The sequence below is a fragment of the Heptranchias perlo genome, chromosome 13 (genome assembly GCF_035084215.1).
Source record: "Heptranchias perlo isolate sHepPer1 chromosome 13, sHepPer1.hap1, whole genome shotgun sequence".
Lineage (NCBI taxonomy): Eukaryota > Metazoa > Chordata > Chondrichthyes > Hexanchiformes > Hexanchidae > Heptranchias > Heptranchias perlo.
Genome location: NC_090337.1, coordinates 45,846,178 through 45,864,715, shown reverse-complemented (window position 1 = coordinate 45,864,715; position 18,538 = coordinate 45,846,178). Strand labels below are relative to the sequence as shown.

The following is an 18,538-nucleotide window of genomic DNA, read 5'->3' as shown; positions in this document are numbered from 1 at the left end:
AACACTTCTCTCCATCTCTCACTCCTTTTTAAGTCGCTGCTTAAAACCTACCTCTTTGACCAAGTTTTTGGTCACCTGTCCTAATGCCTCCTTCTTCGGCTTGTGTCAATTTTTGTCTGATTACACTCCTGTGAAGCACCTTGGGACATTTTACTATGTTAAAAGCGCTATATAAATGCAACTTGTTGTTGAACCTTTTTGTTTCTCCCCATCCTTTAGCGCTAGGGCAGTGATGCTAACTGTAGTGCACTAATTGTTGCACTATTTGTTTCATACTAGTGAATCCTGTTTCAACAAACAATATATTCAACAGGGCTGAGATTTTGTACCTAAGGTTTCTGTTGCGATCCTGTCCAATTTTAAACTATACAAATCAGCTTAAAAGGGAAGGATTTCTGATCAGGTATTAATTTAATAAAACCACTGAACTTTCTGCTTATATTTGAGCACTAGAATCAGCATCAAAGAAGTAGAAGGATATCAATCTCTCCTCAACTCTGGTACAGCTGACCATAGACAGCATCTGAACAGGTCTTTTCTGTCCTGGAGACCTGTCACCATGCAGCCTCGTGAGACTGTTCTGGGTAAATGGAGAATATTTTCTCTGAGAAAATATCTCCATGACTCTTCCGCTGCCACCGCCACCACTTTATGGGGATGTAATTTAATTTAGTCCCACCCCTCAATGTTAACCTATCTCAGTGTCAAATGCTGGTGACTTGCTGTGATTTCCAAAACTCTTTATTTTAAAAACAAGTCAGTGGCTGGATCAATGGCAGATCTAATTTAATACAGATATAAAATACTGCACCAAGGAAGGAAAAATGGCCAGCACACCTACTCCAGGAATAGTATTGAAATAGCTAAGAAGGATGAAGCTGAAAGAGACCTGGGAGTCATAGTAGACTCAACGCTCAACATGTCCAACCAATATAGAGCAGCAATCAACAAAACCATTGGAATTTAAAAACCAAAAAACTACAGATGCTGGGAATATGAAACAAAAGTGAAAATGCTTGAAACACACAGCAAATCATACAGTATCTGTGGAGAGAACAGATCAGGTAACCGTTCAGGAGTCCACACAAGGGAATCATTTAAGGCAGTGCAGAACCACAAGGCTAACCACAAGGCTAATCCCAGCCTTAGAGGTCTGAGTTATGAGGAAAGACTGGAGAAACTTGGACTTTTCAGCCTTGAAAGGAGGCATCTGAGGGTGTTCTACAGCGGTGTACAAGATAGTAAATGGCATAGAAAAGGTAAATCCAGAAAATTACTTTGAGTAGGACCAGGGATCACAGGTTCTAACTAGTAAAAGGGGAATTCAGCAATGTTTTCTTCACACACTTTCAATGCATTCCCAGATAGAGTAGTGGAGGCAAAAATCCTGGAATCATTTAAGAACCAACTGCAAGGAGGGGACTCTAAGGCCATTCTGGATGGATGAACTAAGATGGACTGAATGACCTTCTTCATCTGTAATTATCTTGTTGATGTACTGTGATTCAGAATGCAGCTCAATGCTGGCTTCTGAAAGGGATAGTCTGACAGCAGATTGATGTTGCTGTACGAGGGCCTCCAATATTGCCTGTGAACTTGCACCATTTGTAGCGCAACCCGTTTTTAAATAAGTTCAAGTAACTTCATAAAACGCTTCATGTTACAGTTATATTTTTAGAATCTACTATACTTACTGGAAATCTCGTGTTATCTGGTTATACTTGCTGGTCTTTGGCAACAACTCTATTAGTGTGTCAGAAGCATCCTTTACTAGCAGAGGACATGGCGTATTATACCTTTCCAAGGAATAATTAACCACCTCCAAATACTCTGAAAAATATTGAAAATAAGTCAAAAGTAAACATCACCCCAAATTTATTTCTAGTTTGTCTGGTGTCAAGTTAATTGAGAATTCAAATGCTGATTGAACTTAGCAGTAAAATTTTGCAGTAAACTCTGGAAGTAGTGTAATTATATAAAGGCCGCTAGTCAGGTACGAGACCAATCTGAAATGTTTAGATTCAGAATCACAGTGGGAATGGCAGCCAGCCAACAGAAGTAAGCTTTGTAAAAATATACTTTTTGTGCTCATGAAGGTGCAGAATGAAGAATACAACTCAGATTGATGAGATGAAAATCATCTCTTTCAATGTGAGCTATAAAATTTCTCTTTCCATTGAGATAATCTGAAGAATGGAACACATTTCCACTTTGGCAATCAGTTTCAGCATTTAAGGCATCAGCTTTGGCTCAGTGGTAGCACACTCGCCTCTGTGTCAGATTGTGGGCTCAAGCTCCACTCCAGGGACTTAAGCACATATTGTAGGCTGACACATGAGTGGAGAACTGAGGGAGTGCTGCGCTGTTGAAGGAGCTGCCTTTTGGATAAGACATTAAACCATCAGTGCTCTCAGGTGGACGTAAATCATCCCATGGAACTAGTTAAAGAGAAGTGGGGGAGTTCTCCTAGATGTCCTGGCCAATATTTATCTCTCAAGCAACATCACTAAGAAACACATTATCTGGACATTTATCTCATTGTTGTTTGTGGGACCTTACTGTGCGCAAATTAGCTGCCACATTTCCCTATATTAAAACAGTATCTACATTTCAAAAGTACTTCATTGGCTGTGAAGCACTTTGAGACATCCTGAGGTCATGAAAGGCGTTATATAAATATGTTCATTCTTTCTTTCTTTGTCTTTCATCCCAAGTCAGGTAAAGCAAGGGATGGGCAATAAATGCCGGCCTCACCAGCGACACCCACATCCCATGAACGAATAAATAACAAAAAAAGCACAGCCTTACATCTACAATGAGTTCCTTCTATCTTGCCCCAATCATATGTTTAATTGATAGCCTCGAAAAGCACCCCATCATTGTGACATTTTTTTCCACTCCAGCATCTTTATAGCCTCAATGGGGGAGAAGTCCAAGTTGTGTCAAATTGATGGCAGCTTTGTTCTTTGAATGAAGTGGCTCCAATCTCATTGGAAAGAGAAATTTTATAGCCTACATTGAAAGAGATGATTTTTATCTCATCAATCTGAGCTGTAATCAAACTTGGTGTCTGGAGGTAATGCATTAACCTTATATTCCACTCAATATCATCTCTGGTGAGTTATATTATCAAGAAAGTATAAAATAAATGAAAATGATCTTGCACCTAGCAGATTTACTTAAATTCAAGTAATAATCAAAAGCAAATTGCAATATTGTATAATTTCACATGATACATTTTAAATATTTTCAGTAAACACAATGGGGCTTGCCAGTGGAGTGATGTAAATACTAAAGCTACATTCATGCTGCTGCTGATCTGAGAGCGGCAGCTTCAATATGGGTTCCAGCTAAGTTGTATTCCATTTACATTACCTGAGTGAAGTCCAATTTCCTGTGCAGGAGAGAAATCTGTGCACGCATGGTTGCATGTGTGAAGGCCCACAAAAGCATCAGATAGTAAGATCTTCAACTTCTTTTAACAGTGTATTTTGTAATAACCAGTAAAATCAGCAACTGCAACAACACTTGGTTTCTTTTTCTCTCCCCCTTCCCCCGAAGGAACTTTCTGGATTTTGCCTTATATACCCAACTTCCTCCCCCTCTTCTTGAGGTGGAAGGAGCCACAATTCCATCTTCTCTCAGCCCAGTCAGAAGGACCACAACCTTGTCACAGAATGTATTGGGGTAGAGTTTCTGCATTGGGCCCGAAAATTATGTCAGTTAGGTTACAATTCGAGTTTCCTCTAAAATGCATTTGCATAATCGCAAACTTAAAATCTTCCATAAATCAGTGCAATCTGGCAGCTTAACAGAGCCTAATCATTTATTTTTTTCTTTGCAATAAAAAATATTCATAGATGTATTTGAGTGGTAACCTGGTGCAGTTTTATTAATATAACTGAAAATGAGTTTCACAAAAAATAAGCATTTTTAATAAGAGTGTGCAGACCTCCATCTGTGAATAACCTGATTTTAAGTCACTGAAAATGACTTTTAGAAACTATATTGAACTATTTACTACTTTCTTTGGTGTACTCTGGTCAGTTTCTTAGTAAAAAATATTGAATTTACTATGTAAAAATGTTTAAAACGTGCCTTCACATGCCTGTGCGCCTAAGAAAACGGGCTTAATCTGAAGACCCTCATTGATCGGGCACAACTGGCAGAAACTCGGCACCCTCGTTATTTTGATCGGGGGACGTGGCCAGTGTTACGGGTGGGGCCGGTTTCAGCGCAATGATTTTTGAACCAGTGCAAAAGATCCCGGAAACGTGAATTACGCTGGGCATAAAATTCCTCGATCTTTTGTGCTGATTCGGCCAGATTTCGCTAATAAAACCAGCGCAATCTAGCGGAAACTCTACTCCATATTTACTGAGGATAAAGGAGGAAACTGTATGCATAATAAATGGACAAACGCAGACAGAAAAACCTTCCTGAAATAACTAACATATTCTATGTACTGCTGATCCATTTAATCATTTGCACAATGTTAGAAAATGAGTTACACTGTGCTATTTTATACCCATTTAAGACAGTGAGTAGCAAGTCTTCAGTTAAAAGAAAGACGTGTGTTTATATAGCGCCTTTCAGGATGTCCCAAAGCATCTTTCAGCCAATGACGTACTTTTGAAGTGCAGTCACTGTTGTAATGTTAGAAATGCAGCAGCCAATTTGCGCACAGCAAACTTCCACAAACAGCAGTGAAATAAATAACCAGATCATCTGTTTTAGGTGTTGGTTTTATGGATAAATGTTGGCCAGAACACTGAGAAAACTCCCCTGCTCTTCATTGATTAGTGCCGTGAGATCATTTATGTCCACCTGAGGGGGCAGATGGTGCCTCAATTTAACGTCTCATCTGAAAGACAGATGAACTTCAGTGAAACAACAGCTCAATTGATGGCATGGTGGGTAAATGCAACACATTTACCCACTATGCCATCCAGACCAGAAGGTCCCAGGTTCAAACCCTATTCTGTGCTGAAAAAAGAAAAAGAGAAAACAATTAAGGCTCCTGTTCCTGATTTTTATCCAGCTACACATTAGGAACTGCATGTGGGTTAGAGGCACAATGGTCAAATAACCTGCTGACACTCACTGCCTCAGGTCACAAAGTCGGTCCATGGAACTGTACTCCTGTTAAGAATCAGCTTCCTCAGGAGAGTAGTGGAGAAATAAATGCAACACTTATAGCTTGGATAATGAATTGATAGTACTCACCCGGAAAGTTGACGACAGCATGCACTGGTGCACTGGATGCAACTGCAGCATAGACCAGGTGTGGGTACTTCAGTCTAAACCACGCTGCAAGGGATCCTGGATAGGAACCTCCAAAAGCAATCCACTTGTTGAGTGTAAGGTTCATTTTCACATCCACCATAGTTCGAAAGTGGGCAAGGTCTGCTAGTGCCTGATCACTACGGAGGTACTGAAGATTTGAAATGCTCAAGTCCCTTGAAGAAAATTTTAACGAACACAGCATTAGAGGGTTAACTGTTTTAACATTAGGTATGTGTTTAAAGGAAATTTAGAAATTACTTCTTTTCCTCATTAATATCAAAATTCACATTAAAGTTCAGCATTAGATCAAATGAAACAAACCAGAAGACGGCACTTGAAAATAGAACTGTTGATCATCACTCTGCAGTTTGTATGAAATCTCAACTTGAATTATTGCTTGTAGGGCTTTTGGCTGAGAATTTGACTGAGTGTGGCACCAAGGAGCCCTAGTAAAACCAAAGCCAACAGGGATCAGGGGGGAAAACCCTCCAGTGACCCTCCAGTCATACCGGGCACAAAGGATGATGGTTGTGGTTGTTGGTGACCAATCATCTCAGCCCCAGGAAAACACTGCAAGAGTTCCTCAGGTCAGCGTCCTAGGCTCAACTATCTTCAGTTGCTTCATCAATGACCATCTCACCATCATAGGGTCAGAAGTGGGGCTGTTCGCTGATCATTGCAGAGTGTTTAGTTACATTTGCAATTCCTGAGAAAATGAAGCAGTCCTTGACTGCATGCAGGAAAACCCGGACAACATCCAGGCTTGAGCTGGTAAGTGGCAAGGATCATTTACACCAGGCAATGACCATCTCCAACAAGAGAGATCCTAACCACCTCCCATTGGCACTGAATGGCATTACCATTGCCACGTCCCTCACATCAACATCCTGGGAGTCACCATTGACCAGAAATTCAACTGAATTAGCCACATAAGTGCTGTGGCTATTAGAGCTGGTCAAAGGCTGGGTATTCTTCAGCGAGTGGTTCACTTCCTAACAGTCCAAAGCCTCTCCACCACCTATGAGCCACAAGTCAGGAGTGTGATGGAATACTCTCCACTTGCCTGGATGGGTGCAGCAGCAACAACATTCAAGAAGCTTGACACCATCCAGGACAATGCAGTCCACTTGATTGGCACCCCATCTATGAGCTTAAATATCCATCCCCTCCATTACTGGCATACCATGGCTGCAGTGTGTACTATCTATCTACGGGATGCACGCGGTAAATAGCCAAGGATTCTTCAGCACCACCTCCAAAATCCACGACCTCCATTACCTAAATATAAGGGAATGCCATAGCTTTCAAGTTCCCCTCCATGTCACACACCAACCTGACTTGGACATATATTGTTGTTTCTTCATTGCCGCTGGGTCAAAATCCTGGAACTTCCTACCTATCTGCATTACGGAAGTACCTTCACCACATGGACTGCAGTGGTTCAAAAAGAAGGCTGACCACCACCTTCTCAAAAGCAACTAGGGATGGGCGAAAATTGCCGGCCTCGCCAGCGACACCTACACCCCAAAGAATGAATAAAAAAAAGAAACAAAAATATTTGGGATATATTTTTCAATAATATTTTAGACCAAGCCGCTTAGAATGCCTATCCATCTCACTGAGGCCTCCAGTCAACAAACTTGTTAATTTTTGAAGAATAACTAGTTTATTTTATATATTTAATGATTTCTGTTACACAACTATTTACCTCTAAAACCATCACACTCCAGTATGAACCTAATCTTACCATTGTAGTAGCATTGTGCCGGGAACAATTTTTCACCTCAAGGAGCACAGAAAATACAGGATAGGAACATATAGATAGTGTGAGACAAGTGCAGCTCGCATTATCTCTCATATAGCACAGTTCCATACCCTCCTGCCTTCTACTACAACTATCATGACAAATGCTGTGTTTTTAAATCATTTTTGCCTTTCTATATCCTTTTTCACAAAATTCTGAAACTGGAGGTATGTGACCATTTCTTTGTCTCCTCTTGGTTATGTTGCACTGGCTATTATTTTGTGGACCATTAAAATTTTGACAATTATTTTTGCTGTTCCCTATTTTAAATTGTAAAAATAGTCACAAAAATGTTCTGGTTATATTTTTTAAAATGGACATTTAATTATAAAGCAGTCCACTTGCTTGGCTCCTGGGGGTCACCACTGACCAGAAACTTAACTGGACCAGCCACATAAATACTGTGGCTACAAGAGCAGGTCAGAGGCTGGGTATTCTGCAGCGAGTGACTCAACTCCTGACTCCCCAAAGCCTTTCCACCATCTACAAGGCACAAGTCAGGAGTGTGATGAAATACTCCCCAATTGCCTGGATGAGTGCAGCTCCAACAACACTCAAGAAGCTTGACACCATCCAGGTCAAGTAGCCCGCTTGATTGGCACCCCATCTACCACCTTAAACATTCACTCCCTCCACTACCGGCGCACCATGGCTGCAGTGTGTATCATCTACAAGATGCACTGCAGCAATTCGCCAAGGCTTCTTCGACAGCACCTCCCAAACCCACTACCTCCACCACCTAGAAGGACAAGGGCAGCAGGCGCATGGAAACACCACCTGCACTTTCCCCTCCCAAACTCACACCATCCTGACTTGGAAATATATCGCCGTTCCTTCATCGTCGCTGGGTCAAAATCCTGGAACTCCCTACCTAACAGTACTGTGGGAGTACCTTCACCACATGGACTGCAGTGGTTCAAGAAGGTGGCTCACCACCACCTTCTCAAGGGCAATTAGGGATGGGCAATAAATGCTGGCCTTGCCAGCGACATCCACATCCCATGAATGAATTTAAAAAATGGATGCTCCAAGCAAGCCCCAAAAACTAGACCCAAAAAACTAGGCCACAAAATTGTCATATGTCCATACTGACCTATTTCCAGAGACAACTTTCCCCAAAGAACAGCTAATTCAGCTCAGAAATTCCAGATTAAGCTGATCAAAATATGTAAGTGGACAGAACAATATTAGATGAAATTTAATACAGATAAATGTAAATTAAAACACATGGGAAGGAAAATGGGCAACACACACACTCCAAGAATGGTGTTGAAATAGTTAGCGGTAATTAAAACAGGAGTCTTCATCAACTGGTTGCTCAACATGCCCAACCAGTGCAAAGTAGCAATTAATAAAGCCAATAGAATGCTTAACTTCATAGCCAAAGTAGGAGAATATAGGTCAGAGAAAGTTGTGATTCTACTGCAAAATGCTCCATTTGCAGTGCACCCGAGGACTGTGTCTGGTAATGGTTGCTGAGAAACAAGGGAAACATTCAAACACGGGACACAGGCCGACCTTTAGTGTCAAAGAGCTATGAGGAAAGGTTGGAGAATTTTGGGCTTGTCAGCCTCATAAAACGTGCCTGAAAAAAGACAGTTAAGGGAATGAAAAAGGTAAATCCGGAATACTACTTTAAATTAAACTGCAAGAGTAGGACAAGGAAACACAACTTTAAATTAGCAAAAAGTAAATTTATCAGGCAGTTCTTCTTCAAAGAGTGATCAACCATTGAAATTGACTTCCAGGTAAAATAATGGAGTTAAAAATGCAAGAATTATTTAAAAAAACAATTAGATGAAGCAGTGTGGGGAACTATATGGTCTTTCTGGATGGATAAATTAAGATGGACCAATTGGTTTTCTGCCTTGTGATCTTACCATTCAATCAAAACGATACAAGCTGAACTTCTTACCATTAAAATATCACAGCAGTTGTACGACTGGGAATACATGTTAGGAGAGGGATTGATTCAAGTGGACTAAAATGCTGTGAGGTAAGTTTATGCAACAATTACTGTAGCACTTCCATTTTGTCAACTTTTCTCTACACAATCTACTGGAGAAAATTAAAGAATTGCCTTTTTGATTAACTCAGGAGTGCAGCAGCATTACTACTTTAAAAGTAGAATAAAAAGATGTCAGGTAAAGAAAATTAAACAGGACAGTGTGGTGGTGTTGAATAATAGTGCACTAACAGTGCCATAGAATGGTACATAGAATTGTATTTTTTTTCCACTCAGCTCTTGACCTTAGCTGAATGATGCAGGAAGATGCAGAGCAGAGATGGTGGCATTCACCAGCTGAGGAAAGTGGGAGAGAGTGAATATCAGAGGACATAACCAGGTGGTTTCCGGTGGCCCCTAGGAGCTAGCTAACTTCCAGAGGATACTTGTGGTGGCCTGAAAGCAGGCTGCATAGCCATCTGCTCAGCTTCAGATGTCAGGCCAAGCAGATGAAAAAGATAAAAATACAAAATAAAAAAGTGAATCTTAGTCAAATATCATATGAGATAGTGAAAACTAAAATGAAGCACTACTTTTTAAACCTACATTGTTGGTTGACTTTTTCCATAAAACCGATGCTCTATAAGTAGACAGAGGGCACCCAACTTTTCTGCAAATGTTAACCAGGCACCATAGTCCATCCATGCTGGGTTTGCAGTCCCCTCTCCACCAATCATCAGAAAGACAGGACTCCCGGGCCGATAAAATGTATCATTGATATAAAATCTCTGGGAAAATAAAAGCAAAGATGGAGCAGTACTAATTTTCCAAATTTATTTGAATTTTACTCAAAATTTATACACCATTCATTATCACTTCAAAAAATATTAAATCCAAAAATAAAATTACTGAATGAAAGACCAAGGAACTAGACTAAAATTTTGCATTGTCATCAATAACAGCAATAAATTATGACTACAATAGTGAGTCTTTTGAAAAATAATTTCCTGTTATTTTGTTGGGAAATTACCCCAACAAAAAATTAACGAGGTCATAACCAAGATGGATTGACCAGGACGCTGCACCATCAAGGATATTAAGTACATCAGTCAGACAAATGTTCACATCTTTACTGATAGCCAATTACCTGATGCTGCAGCCATGATGATTAAAAAAGTGCTTCTGTATGCTATGAAAAACATCTTTTAGAAAAGGACAACACTGGAATTTTGGCTAATTGTACTGCCATTGTTTTTAACTGCAAGGTTGAACAATTTTGAGGTAAGGCCACGGCAGTAATGGAATGAGAAAATGCCATTTGGCTTTTGTACAGTTTATCCTTTCATGGATGTTTTCCTACCCATTTAACTTCTACAGGGAAACTTTTGCCTAAATATTCCCTGATCCACAAAAGCAGTAAAAAAACTCCACAATATTCATTAGAGTGTAAATTTTTGCTACTCCACATTGATCTTCTGTGCAGACAACATTATCCCATGCCCTTGGGATGATCAAACATTATTCTTGTATTACAGAATTTAGGAACTTATTTCCTTATCGATCTATATATATATATAGATGGGAATTCTGTTGAAATAATAACATTGACTGACTGCAGTGCAAACTATTGCAATTTTATTATTGTTTAACAAGTTTATATTAAGTTAAAACTGAGTTAAAATTAGAGGCCGACATAGGTGTTCGAATCAAATAAGTACATTTATCTGTTAAATTTGGTAAAATATCTTACAAGAATTTGCCAGTAGAGAATGTTTTAAGAGCACAGAAATTGCCTCATTACAGTAACAATTATTTTATTCAACCTCAGCGTAATTTTTTGAAAATATAGCAAAGAGGCTCTGTGTGCATGTACTCTCTTACTTAGCCACAATTTATTGTATACGTAGGTAACTGTAATTTTTTTTAAACAGGGAACAACCAATGGATTACCCTGGACAAAATATCCTGCATATAGATCATTATTTATTCCAATCCGTCTGTATTTCTGGAATGAGAAACATCTTTCATTCATTTGCATTAAAGATTACCTGGTTCCATACCCTCCCATCAGCGGCGTTGAAATGATCCAGCCTCTGGACGAACCATTGCTCAGTTCCTGCAAAACGGGGTTTCTGCCGTAAAATTCTGAGATACCTTGAATTGTGAAAACCTAAAGCACACCATTCACAGGAAACCAAAAGAACAACTGATAGCACAAGACAAGTCATTCTTATCATTGATATAGCCACACTACACACTTAGGGTCATAGCCCTTACATGAAGACGTTTATCATAGTTATGAAACCTGATGAAAAGCAAAACCTGCTTGGATCAGCTGATGAAATGCAGATCACTAGAACAGCGACATCTGGCAGCTGCATCGTGTACATTCATTTCAACTTACTGCTTGTGGTTAATAACGTTAACACTCCGAGGAGAAATACCACAAAGTAACAATCACAATTGCACTGCTTAGGCATCACAAATGACAAAGTGACATCACAAAGCTGTTGGAAGGAAGCTCTAAGGATAAATAATGTGCTTGTTAAACACCGACTCACCAGGCAGCTACTGTACACTTCTCGCCCAGTCATCCCAAAAAATATTTCCGCATTAAAATAAGATTTAGACCTCATGCTTGGAATCTGATTAGTTTCCCATTTGCTCCAACAGTGAAAGTGACGGCCTCCAGAGGATTCCTATGGAGCACATCCACTTGTTAATGGTCTGTCTTCAGATCAGTCCTTAACCTTATGTCTCTTCTTTAACCCCTCACTCCCCAGTAGCGGTCAAGTTATTGCCAAATGTAAACACTTTAGTGGTTATCTCACAGGTAATTGAGTGGGGGATATTTATCATATCCTTCTGTTTACTGTGGTGTACTCTGTTCTTGGTCACGTAGTACTCTAACCTGGAGTCATACTTGCAGACCCAGGATCTATTGAAAGCAGATTTAACATCATAAATGCTGGGAGCTGGCCAATGGATGCTAAGCTCCTGGGATCCAAATTAAAAGACTGCGATAAAAGGCCGTTAAGAAAGAACTTGCACATATAACATTTTTGTACATCCACTGAACATCCCACAATACTCACAGTCATTACTTTTAGAAATGGGGTTATTGTTATATACTACAAAGAATTACATAGAATTTAGGCCACAGAAACAAACCATTCAGCCCAACTGGTCTGTGCCAGTGTTTATGCTCCACAACATCCTCCTCCCACCCTACTTCATATCCTTTTATTTCTTTCTCCCTCATGTGCTTATCTAACTTCCTCATCAATGCTATTTGCCTCCACGACTTCACGTGGTAGCAGGTTCCACATTCTCACCACTCTCTGGGTAAAGAAGTTTCTCCTGAATTCTTTATTGGATTTATTAGTGACTATCTTATATTTATGGTCTCTAGTTTTGGACTTCCCACAAGTGAAAACATCTTCTCTACATCTACCCTATCAAACCCCTTCATAATTTTAAAGACTTCTATTAGGTCACCCCTCAGTCTTTTTTTCCAGAGAAAAGATCCCAGTCTGTTCAGTTTTTCCTGATAGTTATAACCTCTCAGTTCTGGTATCATCCTTGTAAATCTTTTTTGCACCTTCTCCAGTGCCTCTATATCCTTCTTGTAATATGGAGAACAGAACTGTGCACAGTACTAACCAAGGTTCTATACAAGTTTAACATAATTTCCCTGCTTTTCAATTTTATTCCTCTAGAATAAGAAAGCAAATAAGACAGCCAGTTTGTGCGCTGTAAGGTCCCACAAACACTTTAATAAGATAAATGACCAGTTCATCTGTTTTTGGTGTTGTAGAATTCTAGTCTACCCCAAAATGCACTTGAAATTCTGCTGCTTTGGTTAGGCTTCAAGGTTATGCTAAAATTCATTTGCATAATCACAAATGTAAAATCTTTCATGAACCAGCACAATTGGACAGTGTAATAGAACATAACAGTTTCTTTTTTTCTCTTTCCATTAAAAAGTATTCCTTGATATACAGTGAAACCTGTAAATTAGTGACACCTAAGGGACTTGCATCAGGTGTCCTTATTTTCAAAATGGTTGTTGGATGTACAGTGAACCGGATGAGCCAAATATCCTGGGATTGGCTGTATTTCCTGCAGCATTCCTTTTTTTCATCCTCACCTGGGATCGTGCCTAATTCTGAAGCCCTGCAAGCGGGATGTGATTTCAGTTCATTTTCTGTTTGTTGAGTTTCCCAGTTCATTGCCATCCTGGGGTCCTTTTCCATTGAGAGAGGATGCCGGGGTCCTGGGATCTGCCATGTTGGCTGCTGCAGGGCCAGAGTGCCTGGGAAATGCCAGCCAAATTGGGTTGTTGAATGTCCTACAGACCCCTGTCTGGCACCCCTCCCTCCATGTACTGTAGCTGCTAATGTTTGATGAGTGGAGGATGGGGAGGGGGCTGTTAGCAGCTCAATAGTACCTGACACACTGGCGGCGTGAGATGTGTTGCTCAATGCTGTGTCGGGCTTTTGTTGAATGGAGAGTTCTTCATCCAGCATCCAGAGAAACCGCTCTATTCCTGGGATAGAGCCGTGTAAGCATTCAATCCCAGAGATAGAGCGGTTTCTCTGCCACGATGGATGCTGGGTAAAGAGTTCTCCATTCCACAAAAGCTGTTTCTTTCATCCACTGCCACCTTATGCTGAACAGTGTGTCCCATGTTTTAAGTTATAAGCGGACTTGGTGCATTAAAGGCTATCTGTTGTTTGTAATTTGCAACTGTCCGTGATTTCAAGATGCAGTTTGTATCTGTTACAATGTAAGTTAATTTGGACTGTCAATAAGTGTACATTTTTTGCAGGTATCTGTTTGTACAGGTTTCACTGTATTTAAGAGTGATTAATTACCTGGTGCAGTTTTATTAATACAGCTGAAAATGGGTTTATCAGCATTTTTAATAGGAGTGTCCAGTCCTCTACCTGTCAGTAACCTGATTTAAAATCACTGAAAATTACTTTAAAAAACTATACTGAACCATTTAATAACTTCATTAGAACCATAGAAAAGATACAGCACAGAAAGTGGCCATTCGGCCCATCATGTCCGTGCCGGCTCGAAGAACAACCAGGTCCCCATTCTAATCCCATCTTCCAGCACCCGGTCCATAGCCCTGCAGCTTACAGCACTTTAGGTGCAGGTCCAGGTACTTTTTTGAAAGAGTTGGGGGTCCTTGCCTCTACCACCAATTCGGGCAGCAAATTCCATACACCCACCACCCTCTGGGTAAAAAAGTTTTTCCTCGTCCCCTCTAATCCTTCCGCCAATCAGCTTAAATCTACGTCCTCTAGTTCTTGAACTCTCCGTTATGGGAAACAGGTACTTCCTATCTACTCTATCTGGGCCCCTCATAATTTTGTACACCTTAATCAAGTCACCCCTCAGCCTCCTCTGCTCCAAGAGAAACAACCCCAGCCTATCCAATCTCTCCTCGTAGCTGCAATTTTCAAGTCCTGGCAACACTCTTGTTAATCTTCTCTGCACTCTCTCCAGAGCAATTATGTCCTTCCTGTAATGTGGTGACCAGAACTACGCACAATACTCCAGCTGTGGCCTTACCAGCGTTTTATACAGTTCCATCATTACATCCCTGCTTTTGTATTCTATACCTCGGCTAACAACGGAGAACATTCCTTATGCCTTCTTCACAACCTTATCTACTGCCACCTTCAGGGACCTGTGCACATGCACTCCAAGGTCTCTCACTTCCTCTACCCCTCTCAATATATTCCCGTTTACTGTGTATTCCCTTTTACTGTTTGCCCCCACCTAAGTGCATTACCTCACACTTCTCTGGGTTGAACTCCATTTGCCACTTTTCCACCCACTCCACCAACCCATTGATATCTTCTTGGAGTCTACAGCTATTCTTTTCACTATCAACTACACGGCCAATTTTTGTGTCGTCTGCAAATTTGCCAATCATGACCCCTACATTCAAGTCCAAATCATTAACATATACCACAAACAGCAAGGGACCCAATACTGAGCCCTATAGCACACCACTGGAAACAGATTTCCATTTGCAAAGACACCCATCGACTTTTAATCTTTGTTTCCTGTTGCTGAGCCAATGGATCCAATTCACCACATTTCCCTGTATCTCATGGGCTTTTACCTTTCTGACCAGTCTGCCATGTGGGAGCTTGTCAAATGCCTAACTAAAATCCATGTAGAAAACATCCACTGCACAACCCTCATCAATCCTCCTTGTCACTTCCTCAAAGAATTTAATCAGATTTGTAAGGCATGACCTTCCCTGAACAAATCCATGCTGACGATCCCTGATTAAACCATGCCTTTCCAAGTGACAGTTTATCCTATCTCTCAGTATTGATTCTAATAGTTTGTCCACCACCGAGGTAAGACTGACCGGCCTATAATTGTTCGGCCTTTTAAAACTCTTAAAACAATGGTAATTGGTTTGCAGTTTACCAGTCCTCCGGTACCTCCCCTGTATCTAGTGAGGATTGGAAAATGATCCTCAGAGCATCCGTTATTTCCTCCCTGGCTTCCTTCAATAGCCTAGGAAACAATCCATCCGGCCCTTGTGACTGATCAACTTTCAAGGATTCTAGTCCCTCTAGTACTTCCTCTCTCGTTATGTTTACCTTATCCAATATTTCACACCTCTCCTCTTTAGCTACTACATCCAGATCATCCCTTTCCTTTGTGAATACGGAGACAAAATATTCATTTAAAACCCTACCCATATCCTCTGCTTCTACACACAAGTTACCCTTATCATCCCTGATAGGTCCCACCTTTTCCTTAGCTATCTTCTTGTTCTTAATGTACTGATAAAACATCTTTAGGTTTTCTTTAATCTTACTAGCTAATATTTTTTCATGCCCTCTCTTTGCTTTCCTTATTTCCTTTTTTACATCAACCCTGTACTTTGTATACTCCTCTAGGATTTCTGCAGTATTTAGTTTTCTGTGACAGTCATAAGCTTTCTTTTTCTGCTTTATCTTGCCCCGTATACTTCTAGACAACCGGGGGCTCTAAATTTGGCAGTGCCACCCTTTTTCTTTGAGGGGACGTGTCTACATTGTACCCGGAGAATTTCACTTTTAATGCCTCGCACTGGCTTGCCACTGATTTCTCCTCAAGTAGTTGTGTCCAGTCCACTTCTGCCAAATCACCTCTTAGTTCTGTAAAATTTGCCTTCCCCAAATTTAAAACGTTTACTCCTGATTTAACTCTGTCCTTTTCCATAATAATGCTAAAATTAACCGAATTGTGGTCACTATCCCCAATATGGTCACCCACTGTCATTTCACCCACTTGCCCATCTTCATTTCCCAGGACTAAATCTAGAATTGCATCCCCTCTTGTTGGGCTTGTCATGTACTGGCTAAAAAAGTTCTCCTGGACACCGATCAAGAATTTTGTGCCCTCTGTGCCCCTCACATTGTTTGAATCCCAGTTGATGATAGGGTAGTTGATGTCCCCTACTATTATTGCCTTCTTATTTTTGCACTCAGAAATTTGCCTACATATTTGTTCTTCTATCTCACTTTCGCTATTTGGGGGTCCTAGTAGTGTGACTGCCCCTTTTTTATTTCTTAGCTCAACCCATATGGCCTCGATTGATGATCCATTTAGCATATCATCCCTTCTCACAACTGTAATTGATTCTTTAACCAATAATGCTACCCCCCACCCCCCTCCTTTTTTATCACCCACTCTATCCTGCCTGAAAACTCTATATCCAGGGATATTGAGCTGCCATTTATCCCCCTCTTTAAGCCAGGTTTCCGTCATAGCAATGATATCATGCTGCCATGTATCTATCTGTGCCATTAGCTCATCTGCTTTGTTTGTGATACTCCTTGCATTGAAGTATATACCCTTTAACCCCATCAAATTCCTGTGCTGAACACTATTTAACCTTTGCTTCTTTTGGCTTTCTGAGTCACTAACTAGGTCACTAACTGCTTTTCTACTTCCCGCTTCCTGGTCTGAATTTGTCCTATCTGTGCCTGCCCTTTGGTTCCCATCCCCCTGCCATACTAGTTTAAACCCTCCCCTACAGAACTAGCAAATGCCTACCCGAGGATATTGGTCCCGGTTCTGCTTGGGTGCAACCTGTCCAGCTTGTGCAGGTCCCGCCTTTCCCAGAATCGGTCCCAATGCCTCAGGAATTTAAACCCCTCCCTCCTACATCATCTCTCAAGCCACGCATTCATCTAGTCTATTCTCCTATTTCTGCTCTCGCTAGCACGTGGCACTGGGAGTAATCCTGAGATTACTACCTTAGAGGTCCTGCTTTTTAATTTATTTCCTAACTCCCGATATTCTGCTTGCAGGACCTCATCCCTTTTTTTACCGATGTCATTGGTACCGATATGGACCATGACCTCTGGCTGTTCACCCTCCCCCTTCAGAATGTCCTGCAGCATTGATGTACACTAGTCAGTTTCTTAGTAAAGTAAATATTTTTTGATATGAAAAAGCTTTTAAAACTTGCCTACTAGCGCCTGTGCACCTAAGAAAATGAACGCAATTAGAAGAACCTGCCCGAACCAGCGCAATCGGCGGAATCTTGCAATTTTGACCTGGGGGCGTGGCCTGTTTTGTGAGTAGGGCCTGATTCAGGCAAATTGAATCTTGAACCAGTGTAAAAGATCATGGAAAACACGAGCATAAGTGGTTTTGGATGTAACTCACTTAAGTTTAAAATTCTCCGATCCTCTGCGCTGGTTCGGACAATTCCGACCAAATTGCGTGTAACAAATAGCAGTAACAAGTGAAAACCCAACCCCATGGTTCACATATAGTCCAAAGACAAACTAAATATATTTTATATTTACAAAGTTCTATTTAAACAAAAACTAATTTTGGAATAGTTAATATTCATAGTGCTTACATTTAGGACTGAGATGAGGAGAAATTTCTTCACTCAGAGGATTGTGAACTTTTAGAATTCACTACCCCAGAGGGCTGTGGATGCTCAGTCATTAAGTATATTCAAGGCTGAGATCAATAGATTTTTGGACTATAAGGGAATCAAGGGATATGAGGATCGGGCAGGAAAGTGGAGTTGAGGTCGAAGATCAGCCATGATCTTATTGAATGACAGAGCAGGCTTGAGGAGCTGTATGGCCTACTCCTGCTCCTATTTCTTATGTTCTTATGTTCCTACAACATAGGTCACTACAAGTTAGTATCAATCAACTGATTCTGAAGAAAAAACTTTCAAGTATATTTCCTTTCGGAGTAGCAGCAGAACAATTCTGTTTACTGTGAGAAAAGTAACTGGGGTGACAAGGCTGAGGCCATGGCTGTCATCCAGCATTAGAGTACAGAAAGGTTGTGGCTTTTATGACACCACAATGAGTACAACTCCTAAAGGGACACTGTTCCTGTGACTTTCCATTATTTGATGATTATTAATTGATTAATTAAGGAGAAACAAATGATGATGAAATAACAGAAGGAAGAAGAAAGGATGGAAACAATCACGGAGGAAA

At 40.7% G+C, this 18,538-nt stretch overlaps 1 protein-coding gene across 1 annotated transcript in view; it reads right to left on the bottom strand.

Moving 5' to 3' along the window:
* Positions 1-13,273, bottom strand: part of prss59 (serine protease 59, putative) — a 50,722-nt gene extending 37,449 nt beyond the window's left edge. The window contains exons 1-5 of the mRNA XM_067994738.1: positions 13,186-13,273; positions 11,084-11,292; positions 9,642-9,823; positions 5,227-5,459; positions 1,695-1,830 (exon numbers count right to left, since the gene is read on the bottom strand). Of these exons, the coding sequence (XP_067850839.1) occupies positions 1,695-1,830; positions 5,227-5,459; positions 9,642-9,823; positions 11,084-11,292; positions 13,186-13,273 (848 nt within the window). The remainder of the gene's footprint in view (positions 1-1,694; positions 1,831-5,226; positions 5,460-9,641; positions 9,824-11,083; positions 11,293-13,185) is intronic.
* Between the last annotated feature and the right edge of the window lie 5,265 nt (positions 13,274-18,538).